The sequence below is a fragment of the Myxine glutinosa genome, chromosome 7 (assembly GCF_964187855.1).
Source record: "Myxine glutinosa chromosome 7, kmMyxGlut1.1, whole genome shotgun sequence".
In the NCBI taxonomy this organism is placed as follows: domain Eukaryota; kingdom Metazoa; phylum Chordata; class Myxini; order Myxiniformes; family Myxinidae; genus Myxine; species Myxine glutinosa.
This window is the reverse complement of record NC_136267.1, coordinates 83,789,015-83,802,168: the sequence shown is the minus strand read 5'-3', so window position 1 is coordinate 83,802,168 and position 13,154 is coordinate 83,789,015. Positions and strand designations below refer to the sequence as shown.

Sequence of the window (13,154 nt, the reverse complement as noted above, 5' to 3'; positions counted from 1 at the left end):
AGGGGCCAAAAACAATACAGAGCAGGATATCTCAAAGTTTTGGATGGATTTGGACGAAACTTGTTGGACAGGTTGTGTGTGAGACAAGGAAGAATCGAATCAATTTTGGTGCAGATCTGGATCCGGATCCAGCTGGTAGAATTTTTAAAAAGCAATTCTTCACCATTGAGTGATGTGGCCAACCAGGTGGAGGTATGCTCTCTACTGAATGCCGTTCTAGTTTTATGACTGCAGCAACCCTTTAGGATAAAGCCTGTCACACACACACACACACACACACACACACACACACACACACACACACACACACACACACACACACACACACACACACACACACACACACACACACACACAGTCGCACCACATACAAAAAGCACACACATACCACATACACACCCACATACAAAAAACACGCACACCACACACACACCACACACACCACACACACACCACACACACACCACACACACACCACACACACACACACACACACACCAACCACAGTCGCACCACATACAAAAAGCACACACATACCACATACACACCCACATACAAAAAACACCACACCACACCACACCACACCACACCACACCACACCACACCACACACACACACACACACACACACACACACACACACACACACACACACACACACACACACACACACACACACACACACACACACACACACACCACATACAACACACACCACACACTCACCTACCTTACATTACTAGAATGAATGTTCAGTGAACTTGAATACGTCTTCACTGCATTTTCTTAATGCGAGATATAACAGAATTATCCTTGGTTTCAGTGTTTATTTTGAATTGTATCATTGTGTTGTTGTTACTCTAAAGGCCACATTTATGTGAGCGCACTCGTGATTTGGCAGAATCCCTTTGTGCTACAGGTCAATAGGCTTCTATTTGGAAATAAGCACTACGATTAGAATTGCCAAGGAATATAATTAACTGGTGTTTTAGGTGTTTGACCAACCTGCCGAATTGTCTTTTCAAGTTTGTTGCGCATTATTCATCTTTCGGATTTTAACTGTTCATTGAACATTCCTGAGTATGGTTTGTCTCTGTCACGCACCCTGAACCCACCTTGGAAATTTGGGATTTCCTCTGGACTTTGTTAAGCGTAATAAGGAATTGTGAATGCCCTCGGATCGAGGTTGCTTTTACAAAGTACGGGGCTGTGATAATGTGAATTGATTTTGTGCGAGGGATTGAGCTGTTGTAAAGTAGGATTCGAATATTGTGTTAGTTTTCTTGATTGGATTAAAACGAGGTTTTTTCGTTTTTTGCTGCAGCTTGTAATTGGAGCTCATTTGTGATGAATTGGATGTTGGTGTGGTGTTGGCATTGTGACACGTCTTCTTGTAAATATAGTAGACTGGTGGTGGCTATGAAGGGATACACAATTGATTGGTACCACCTCATATACATCTCTCCCTACCCCAACTGCTTCTCTACTGACGATTAAGTTAGGTTATTGGTTGCTTTTTGTCGAGGATACTCGAATGTCACTCGATGCATTTCCACTTGGGCTATATTATTTGGGACAAGACAAATCTAATTATGTTTATCTGATTGCTAAACAACCAAAGCATCTTCACTGTGTGTTCCAAGAGGGTTTATTTTGAATATCAAATGTAGACAAATTGATAGAGGGTCCATTGTAGAGATAACTGTGTAGTACCCTGTACCCTTTAGCTCTTACACGAGCCTCAATCTTGCATACAAAAAAAAAAAAAAACCCTTTTAGCCAGCCACGAGGATAATTTGCTTGTGAATTTTAGATGAAAATCAATAAATTAATGATAAAATGTACATTTGATGAATTTCCATCCATGGATGTGGGTGACGTTGCATGTGCCCCTTGCAGGCATGTCTCGTGATCAAGAGACTGGAGACAGTCCTGGGACCAGCAGTGGGGGTTCAGACGGAGACCAGACAGACGTGACACAGCAAGCCAAGAAGAAGGAAGCGAAGATCTCGGGCAAAACTGTTGCCAAGCTGTCAACCAGTGCCAAGCGGTAAGTGACATACGGTCTTGGGTCATGTTTCCCCACAGCCACATATTGGCTGGGATAATTCTACTGCTTGGGTTGTAGTTGTGTATTAATCAACTTGAAAGATGTGCAAGATTTTTCTTTCTTTCATTTTGAGCTCTGAGGGAGTTTCTTTTTTCTTTTTTTTTTGTAATTATCTGAAAATTTCATCCAGGCCCTAAAAATGTTTGCACTGAAACCAAAATGAATCTAATCGTTGTCTTCTAACACATATTGGCAAAGTGGCAAATTAAATGATGATTGGCAATGATTCATTCACGAGAGGTCGCAACCTCTTATGGTTGTTGTTGTGTGAGTGTTTGCTCATTCTGAAATTGCCATGTTGTATAAAGCTATCAGCGATTTATGTAAGTTTTATTTCCCCAGCACTCAGTTTCTTTAGTGTTGAGAAGTTGCGTACATGGACATTACTGAAGCGTGATAATATTAACAGCCAATAAACACACTTTATTCCTCTTTCCTTCAATATCCATGATTGGTTGTTATATTTTCAATCCCTGAGGCCAGTTATGCCTACTATCTGTTGGACTGACCCATATTTCTGTTGAATATCAGAGAACGTCTCATTCAAAATGCAAACTGATTGAACATTAAGTGCTAGATCGATGAATAAATTCTAAAGCAAACATTGTGGGGTGAGCCAGTAAGTCGTCACAAAAACGAAATATCTTCGCATATCTGGATTATGGGGGCTTGTGAACATTGCACAATGAACATCGGCTGGCTGTTGCATAATAATAATAATAATAATAATAATAATAATAATAATAATAATAATAATAATAAATGGACGGGCCACCAAGACGAACCACTTTATAACTGTGGGCAGTTATGACCAGGATCCAATCTGCCCCACTGTGATACGACCTCACTTTGACCTGACATGTGACCCATGACATCCTTTTTATAAAACTCAATTCAGAATTGGATTTCAAATATTTCAAAATAAATATTGGGGGCCTCTGGGTCTTTGGGGTTTTCTGGGTCTTTGTGGTCCTCGGGGACTCTTGGGTCTTCGGGCTATTTAAGGATCTTCAGGGCATTTGGGGTTTTAGATGTCTTCAGGTCTTCAGAGGTTTTGATGGTCTTGCGCAGCTGGTCTTCAAAGGTCCAAAGGGTCGAAAGGTACATTCCGATAGTACGTAATTAATAGACAGGATGCCACTGAGTTCAAGTGGTACGCAATTAATAGATATACTCAAAAGTCACATGGTTGGAGAAAATAATTGTAGGGTTTCTTCTTCTTCAAACAAAAATTTTTGGCTGCAAGACTGTGCAACCAATCACGTTTAAATTCTAAACAGGTATTTCCATTAACAGCTAGTTTTCATAATTGTGAAGTTTCACTTCGATGGATGGAGTGGTTCAAGAGAAAGAATTAAAGATTTTTGTTCAATCCAATATTTCTGCCAGACCATAAAAAAAACAAAAAAAAAAACACCTTTAGAGGCCATTTTTCCCCGCAAAGCGGGGGTTGGCCTTTTTCGGGGACCGTGGTTGTTGTTGTTTTTCGGTCCCCTTTTTGAAGCAATGTTTTACGGCCGGATGCCCTTCCTGCCGCCAACCCTTTTTGTCGCCTTTTACGACAAACAGGGAATTACCAGTGAGCTGGTACTCAATGAGCCGACCTCGGAAGGATGACAGGCTGAGTCAACCCCCCTGGCGTTAATTCAGCGATCGACCGGGATTCGAACCCAGGATCCTAGGATCCTAAGCCGGCACCCTAGCCGCTAGCCCAACACCAGGGTTAGCCCAACACCCAACACCAGGGTCTGGTTCTGCCAGACCATGTGACATTATTTATTCGTGAACATCCTGGTATCCCCAAGGATTTGGGAACGTGTGTGAAGTTTCCATTCGATCTGTCCAGCCACTCTGGAGGAGTTTCTTTTTAAAGGTTTAGTCTTCAAAACTTCATAACTGCCTATTCATTTTCATTCATACATGTGACCTATGAGGTTAATATTTACACCATTTATTCCCCCAAGCCCAGTAGATCATGTGCATGAAGTTTCGCATCTATCTGGTCAGCAGTTCTGGAGTTTATTTTTTAAAGTTTTCATGTTCAATTCCAATATGGCTGCCGAACCACGTGACCCATCATGTCATTGATGACGCATTCTCCTCTTGTATTGTTGCGTAGAACACACTCGAAATTTCAAACTGATCAGATATAGCGTTGTGGTGATGATGATATCATAATGAAGGCACCGATGATGTCATGGTTAATCACACTTATTCCCCATGTGGAGTACTTTACAATGAGCCATGTTTAAATTTTTTCCATTGAGTGGTATCGGAGATATAGTGGTCCAAATTATTTTAATTTTTTTTTTCATTTTTCGGTTTTTTTCGGTTTTTCCAATATGGTGCCTTACCATGTGACCTATATATGAATGAATGAATGATCGTTTTAAGGCCATTTTCCCCGCTAGAGCAGGGGTTAGCCTTGCGGGCCCCATGACGATCATGGTTCCCTGTTTGAGGCAATGTTTTTATGGCCGGATGCCCTTCCTGGCGCCAACCCTTAGTCGCCTCTTACGATGCGCAGGGATACGGTGTACCTATTCTAAACCGGGGTACACACCGGGATGATGACCTATGATGTCATATTTATCAATAAAAAAAAATCTACATTAGTAGGTGCATACTATGGTGCAAATTTGTATCACTCAAACTAACAGTTGCTGAGAAAATGGATCCAAAAGGAAATAAACATGCAAAAGTGAGGCAAAATAAAAATAAAAATAAACAGAACAGAAATGATAGGTATCCATCCTGGAAGAATTGGATCCCAAATAATAACTGAGTTTAATATGGAGAGTCACTTGCAGCAGATCACTGCTCATTGTTGCTATATTTGGATTTTAAGTGTATTACAGGTATATGGGGCTTGCTTTAGCATTCCTGCCAAACTTTTTAAAATGAGTATGACCATTGACCACTGCACTTGAATTGTAGCACTATCGGGAAAGAAAACTGATTAGGTGTTAAGCTAACACGACTTATTTCTGCAGTTTTGCATCAAGTACCTACACCAGCAGGTCAAATTGAAGATTAATTATTGTAACATCAAAGGGAATTTTTCCACCAGCATCCCATTATTCCAATCCATTGATGAAATCATCATACCTGTGACAAATTGATCATTTTTGACAATTTCACCACTTTTTGGAACCACATCTGTCTTTCTTCACTAGTATGTATATACAGTGCATTCAGAAAGAATTCACACCCCTTGACTTTTTCACATTTTGTTGTTAAAGCCTGAATTAGAAATGGATAAAATAGGGACGCTTTTGTCATTCATCTACACATACAACAACAACAACAACATGCATTTTAAGGCCATTGCGGTTAGCCTTGCGGTCCCCATGACAATCTTCTCCATTTTGCCCTATTTTCTGCATCTCCCCTTGTTAACCCCCTTGCCTGCATTTCTTCTTCCACCATCTTTAGCCAAGTCTTTCTCGGTCTTCCCCGTCCTCTACTTCCTTCTACATTCATTTCCATCCCTCTTCTCAACCAGTCACTTTCATCCTTCCTCAACACATGACCAAACCATCTCAACCTGTCCCTCCTCACAGAATCAATCACAGGCTCTATTCCCATCATCTTTCGCAATTCATCATTTGTCTTCCTCTCTCTCAACGATACTCCGCACATCCACCGAACCATTCGCATTTCCACCCTTTCCAGCCTTCGTTGCTGCTCTACATTCATGACCCATGTCTCGCTCCCATAAATCATAACACTTCTCACACATGCAGCATACACCTTTCCCTTCAGCTTCAACGACACTCCCCTCCTCATCAGCACGCCACTCAGTTCCCGAAACTTCTTCCATGCACATCACACTCTAACAACCGTTGCCGAGTCTGATCCACCTTCTCCATTCAGCATGTCTCCGAGGTAGCAAAATGTTTTCACACCTTCCAGCTTCACGCCATCTCCAAGATCCAACTCGACATTTCCTCCATCTGCAGCTCCCTCTGTGCACACCTTACATTTGAATGTAGCTGCCACACTGGTTAATGACCCTCTCAGACCACTACATTTTTGATGAACCCACTCAGCGCACATTGTACATTTGTACATTGAATGGAGTTCACTCCGACACCCTTCCTGCACACAGCACAGGGCCACTTCCCAGTTCTTTCCACCTCACCACATGCTTTGCCACTTGCCATCACCTTCGTCTTTCCGATATTCACCTTCAGACCTTTTGTCTCCATACATTCCTTCCACTTGTTCATCTTTTCCTTCAGTCCATCCATACTTTCCGCAATCAACACCAGATCATCTGCATACAACAACTCCCATGGTAAACCCTCCTTTACGTTCTGAGCCAGCACCTCCATCATGGCTACAAATAGTAGTGGACTTAGTACCGACCCCTGATGCACTCCCACCTTCACCTCAAACTCACCACTGTTCCCGTCCTTCGTCCTTACAGCTGTGCGCGCTCTTTTGTACATTGCCATCACTACTCTGATCAACCATTCCTAAACTTCTAACTTCCTCAATGCCCATGTCAATACTTCACGTGGAACCCTATCGAATGCTTTCTCCAGATCAACAAACCCAAGAAACAACTTCTTCCTCTTCTCCATGTACTTCTCCTGCAACTGCCTCACAATAAAGAGCACGTCTGTCGTTCCTCTTCCTGGCATAAATCCAAACTGCATTTCGTCGATCTTCACCTTCACATTCATCTACACATAATACCTCATAAATGTCAAAGTGGAATTTTTAATTTTTATTTGAAATTTTTACTAATCAATTAAAAATGAATAGCTGAATTGTCTTGAGTCAACAAGTATTTAACCCCTTTGCTATGACACTCCAAATTGAGCTCAGGTGTATGCAATTTCCTTTTATCATCCTTGAGATGTCTACAACTTGATTGGAGTCCACCTGTGGCCAATTTCTGCCAGAAGGACACCAGTCTCTGCAGCACTTCACAAATCTAGGCTTTATATGAGAGTGGTCAGATGGATGCTACTCCTGAGAAAAAGGCACAAGACAGCATGCCTGGAGTTTGCAAAAAGGCATGTGAAAGACTGAGAGCATTTTGTGGTCTGAGACGAAAATTGAACTCTTTGGCCTGAATGTAAAGGGCTACGTCTGGCGAAATCCGAGCACAGCTCATCACCCATCTAACACCATCCCTACCGTGAAGCATGATGGTGGCAGCATTATCTATGGGAATGGTTTTCAGAGGCAGGGACTAAGAGACTTGTAAGAATAGAGGGAACAATGAAGGAAGGAACAATACAGTCAAATCCTTAAGGAGAACCTGCTTCAGAGTGCAAAAGACCTTCGACTGCGGCAAAGATTTATCTTCCAACAGGACAATGACCCCAAGCATACAGCCTTGAATGGCTTCAGAACAAGAACGTGGACCTGCCAAAGCACAGACTTGAATCCCATTGATATTCTGTGGAAAAACTTGAAGATTGCTGTTCACTGATGCTCCCCATCCAACTTGACAAAGCCTGATCAAATTTACAAGGAAGACTGGGAGAAACTCCCCAAATCTGTATGTGCAAAGCTGATATAGATATACCCAAGAATACTTGAAGCTGTAATCACTGCCAAAGGTGCTTCTATGAAGTATTGACTCAGGGGGTTGAATATTTGTGTAAATTAGCTATTTCTATATTTCATTTTAAATTGTTCTGTAAAAATTTCAAATAAAAAAATTCACTTTGACATTATGGGGTATTATGTGTAAATCAGGGATTTTTAAAATCTCAATGTAATCCATTTTGAATTCAGGCTGCAACACAACAAAATGTGAAAAAGTTAAAGGGGTGTGAATACTTTCTGAAGACACTGTAGTCGAGTCAAGCGGCTGGCTAATGCAGACCCTATGAGACGGAGGCCTTTGACTCCAAAGAATGGCCAAATTATCTCTGAATTTATACTGTGTTAATTTATCAATTCACAATTCCCAAATATTGTTCAAATAAAGCTGAGAATGGAGGTTGCTTGCATGTGATTTTGATGTACGAATAATTGATTATGTTATGATACGAATAATGGTGATTTGTTCAAAAAGCATACCGATGGTTAAGGACGACACTATAAATATATGGAACATAAATAGGGCAGAAGGTAGCATGCAATGTTATTTACAAAGACTAAAACAGCACTCAGTGGAGTGCATACCTCTATCAGGGTGAATAGTTGACGTTTTGTATCCCACTGATACACTAGATCTGTATCTGGACCTGAAACAAAATCTAATTGGCTTGTTATTGTCACCTACCCAACTCATCCACCAAGTTGTCATAATCAATCCCTAACTTTTTGAAATATCGTGCCATATATCGTTTTTAGCAATATCTCTCAAAGGTGAAGACTCGCTTTAAAATTCTAGTGTCCGGAACGGGATCTTCATCAAAATTTAATAAATGCGTCCTTATCATGCACCCAACCTTTCCAAGTTTCATCTACGTAGTGTGTTCAAAAAGTATCCGACCTTTATTTTTCTTGCGTAAAAAAAAAGAAGCTAGGGAGGCGTTGATTGGTGCACGTATGTAGGCGGTCCTAATGCACACGCGTGAATTTTTACCCACCTGCAGAAGCTGTCATTCGACGGCAGACCGCCGATGAGTGAGGACATGTAAGTGAGCGCCGTCGGATTTTCGTTTTTGACAAAATGACGGAATAACTTGAACAACGCTACTGCATCAAATTTTGTGTTTTTGGCCTCGGGGATGTTGGATGCTTCCATTGTGATGACTGCAACTTGGTTTCTGGGTCGTACCCATAAACCCAGGACTCATCGCCAGTGATCACTGTGTTGAGGAAGCTGGGATCGCTGTTCACAGTCTCCAGCATGTCCTGTGCGATCTCCAAACGGAGTTGCTTCTGCTCAATCGTTAGCAGCTTTGGTACGAACTTCGCTGAGATTCTCCTGAAGCCCAAATCCTCCTTCATAATGGAATGAACGGTGTTGAATCTTGCGGATCGTTTCCACTTGGGAATCGCCAAGCTTTACACAAAATTTGATGCAGTAGCGTTGTTCAAGTTTTTCCGTCATTTTGTCAAAAACGAAAATCCGACGGCGCTCACTTACATGTCCTCACTCATCGGCGGTCTGCCGTCGAATGACAGCTTCTGCAGGTGGGAAAATATTCACGCTTGTGCATTAGGATCGCCTACATACGTGCACCAATCAACGCCTCCCTAGCTTCTTGTTTTTACGCACGAAAAATAAAGGTCGGATACTTTTTGAACACAGTAGTATATCCGTATGGAGATGGCGATGTGAAAATGTGTTCACTATCTCTCGAACTGTCCGTGTCGACGACGAAACTGAGGGATGATTTTTGATGTCCAAGAAGAAAACCAGCTGTTCTCCTTTTTCTTCTGTTGGTACTGTCTCTCTTTACCTCTGCCACTGAGGGTAGATGGAGGTTATGTTTTCATCCCTGCCTGTTTGTCTGTTTGTTTGTGAACAGTATATCTCAAAACGTTGTGAATCGATTTAGACAAAACTTGGTGGATAGGTTGGTTGTGTGACGAGGACAAATCGATCCGATTTCAGTGAAGATGCGAATCCGGATCTGGATACGAGATTTAAAAAAAACAACAACACATTTTCAAGTGATTCTTCACCATTGAGTGATAGGGCCAAAACCAATATACAGTCGGAATCCGACATTTGTGGGAGATGCATTCCTGGAAAATGCCGCGAATGTGGGGACATTGTTTGATTGAGACGGGCGAGGGGGAGATTTTTTTTTAATACATGGTCTAGGCTCGTGAAACAGCTATGACACAAAACAACATAACGAAGGTAACAGCAGGAGAAAGGGGAAGCACCAACAGCAGGGTGGAAGGAGAAAATATACGGAGACGGCCAAACGAGGGATGCAGGTAACGATGAGAGGTAAGGGAGAATACAAAGGGTGGACAAGATGAATACATAAGCAAATTTTTTGGGAGTGTTGGGGTGTGATTTAACAGGTGTAGAAAAGACCTTGATTTTGGACGGGGGATGACTTGAGATTGTGGTGAACAACTGTCTTGAAGACCTGAGGGGAAGAATTATATTGAAGAGTATGGTAGGTGATTCTACAGGCGGGAAAAAAGAGGAATAAATAACGAGGTGAGAAGTGATCTTGGATTTGGGACACAATATTTTGAAGCAAACACAGAGTTGAGGCATTCGATTTTTTTCACGTGCAGAGTCAGCTGTGTAGCCGTTTGAGGTAAGGGAGGGGATGGAGGGGTAACAAACGCCAGAAACTTATTTGACCAGACGCCACCAGGATTTGTAGGAGGGAGACAGGTTTGAGAGTTCATTCTTGAGAGTAGATAGATATTGTTTCCTGTCTCTCCTGAGGGTAGACACACACTTGTACTGAGCTTTGTGGAAGGAACTGAGATTGCCTTCAGTTTGATTTGCCTTCCATGAGGCAAAGGCAAGTTGTTTCAGGGCAACAGCCTCACCACAAGATTCAGTGTACCATGGATGGGAGGATGGGTATGACAACTGAAGACGAGATGGGACAAATCTGTGCATGAGAGAGAGCAATTTACTTTGGAAGAATTCCAAAGGAAGAGTTGAGGTCAGAGGGAGTAGAGATGGGAGACCAGTCCAGATGATTGATGGCTGCTTGAAGACAATGCCAGTCGGCCTAAGTGAAATGCCAGACTCGGCGGCACTGAGGTGGCTCTCCGAGGATGGCCAGAGAGATGTCCATTTTAACAAGCAAATGATCAGATGAACCAATTGGAGCAGAAGAACAGACATTTGCAGGGAAGTTAGTCATAACCAAGTCTAGAAGAGATGATGTATCGTTGACTGAGATCCGGGTCGGGAAATTGACAGATCGTGTCCGTCCCAATGAGTCACAGAAGTCCTTCGGTGAGGTGCCATGGCTGGTGCGAGAGGTACCCACACCCAGCCAGCTGACATGATAACAATTGAAATCTCCACATATGAGGAAGTTGAATATTGGCCAATAAATCGATCTGCCTGCCACTAAATTTGGGTGAATGACCGAGCTGCTTTTAACTAAACTTAGCTTAGGAAAGATCGCTTCTTTCCGAATCATGGCCTATGAACGCTCCAATTATTGACAAATTGATGCCAAGCAATGACCCGCTTGTTGCCGAATCGAGGACTAGGAACGATCTGCGTATTAGAAAATTCGACCCAAATAACGATCTGCTTGTTAATTAATCAAAGCCCGTGAAGTCTTAGTTATTAATATTAATTCATATTAATGAGATGCATCTCCTGAATGGAAGACGCTCCATGTTAACAGCCAGTGGTCAACATCATTTATATATATTTTTTGAGAGGAGCAAGGTAGATTTGACAGTGGCAGAAGCATCAATGGAATGATTGAACAGTATAAGAGAAGAGAAGGGAAGAGAAGAGGGGAGAAATGCTGAAACTAGCAAGCAAGATGGTTGGGTTGGGAAAGGTTAATGGGGGTAATAAATGTCATGAGACAGAATTGGGGATTACAAGAAATGACAGTGCTTGAAGCATTGGAGGGATTAGTGAAACAGAACAGCCTCTGGAAGGTGGTTCCATAGATGGGAGAAGCAAGAAATAAGCATTGATGTGTACAGTCAACATGGATTTTGGAAGTTTAACCAAGATTGGGTTACTGAAAGAACAAGTGCATCCTCGAGTAGATGGGGACGGTCGGAGGACAAAGAGCAAAGGAAGCAATATTGGAGAAGTGGTTAAAATAGCAGACCACCGACATGCCTGTGATGTGAAAGCAACACAACTTGTGCTTCAGCCTCATCATGGGAGATTCCAATAATTTTGAGAGCATTATGTAATACTGAATCCAGGAGATACAAATGTTATACCGAAGCATCAGCCTATAGCAGTGTGCAATAAAATCAATTGAGTTACTGACAAAGGCCTTGTAACTGTGGTTAGCTGTAATTTCCCAAAGAATGACTGATCAATGGAGGATACGCAAACTTTAGCTGGCTTTATGTGGTCTGCCCAGCAAAGGAAGGTCATGGCTGATTGTGAGGCCTATAAGTTCAAGAGACTGAAACTCTTCTAATGGATGACCAAGGAAGTAGGTAGGTAGGTAGGTTTGACAATCCTTCTGGAGTGACAGGATGAGAGACTGAGCTTTCCAGGCTTGAAGGTTTGTTCCATTAATCAGACCATCGTCTAATCTTTTCCAGATCAACAGAGGGATGGAGTACTTCATGACATGATGTGAAGGAATTTGGGCAGGGCACCCGTGATAGCTCACCTACTCTTCGTGAAGGACACCATGGGATCTTTAACATCCACCAACGAATGCCAGCAGATGAGATGGCCAGTTTAACGTCCATCCTAGGGGATAGGGTTCTTTGTACCCTAACCTATGCAATAAAGCCTCATATGTACCAGAATCCATGGAACTTTGTCTTTCATGTCCACAATCATTCCTCTGTTATTGTGGTGTTGGCTGATGGAAGCTTGGCCCAAGTCTTTCACGAACTGGCTGGCCAGGCCTGATGTTTGACTAAAGTTAGGGCAGGAATTTGGAGTTTGTTCAGGGTTCCGGGCGATAGCTCGCCTTCTCTTTATGAAGGACACCGTGGGATCTTTAACATCCACCAACTAATTCTGGCATCCCATTTAACGTCCATCCGAGGGACAGCACACATATTGATGAATTACCCTACCTGTGAAACACCGGGTGACAGTTTATAGCTGGGTCGGGATTCAAACCCAGATGAGACAGCTTTAGAGGTGAGTGTATGTACCTGTAGGCCATCCTGTCAGCCCAACACTGTTGAATGAAGTGCGTCTAATGAATAGCTTGCATTATTTATCAGAGATGTACAGATGTACGATCTACAAGAATTGATTTAAACTATATGAAAGCAGGTGCAGATATAACTAAAAACCGGATTGTCACATGCTCTTGTAATCCATGATGGTCATCTGTACTGTAAGCCCAGGAGTATTATCATTTTATCACTCAATTTGTCAAACAAATGTTGACAGACCTTTGCTTAACAATCTGAGAAATAAAGTGATGCCATGAGCCCTTCTTCAAAGCAAGGAAGTTTTATTGAAG

At 42.2% G+C, this 13,154-nt stretch overlaps 1 protein-coding gene across 4 annotated transcripts in view; it reads left to right on the top strand.

Moving 5' to 3' along the window:
- The window catches only part of LOC137431362 (ubiquitin-conjugating enzyme E2 E2), a 148,881-nt gene that overhangs the window by 37,776 nt on the left and 97,951 nt on the right, over positions 1-13,154 (top strand). For all 4 annotated transcript variants that reach the window (XM_068122608.1, XM_068122607.1, XM_078781938.1 and 1 more), the window contains exon 2: positions 1,899-2,049. In XM_068122608.1, the coding sequence (XP_067978709.1) occupies positions 1,899-2,049 (151 nt within the window). The remainder of the gene's footprint in view (positions 1-1,898; positions 2,050-13,154) is intronic.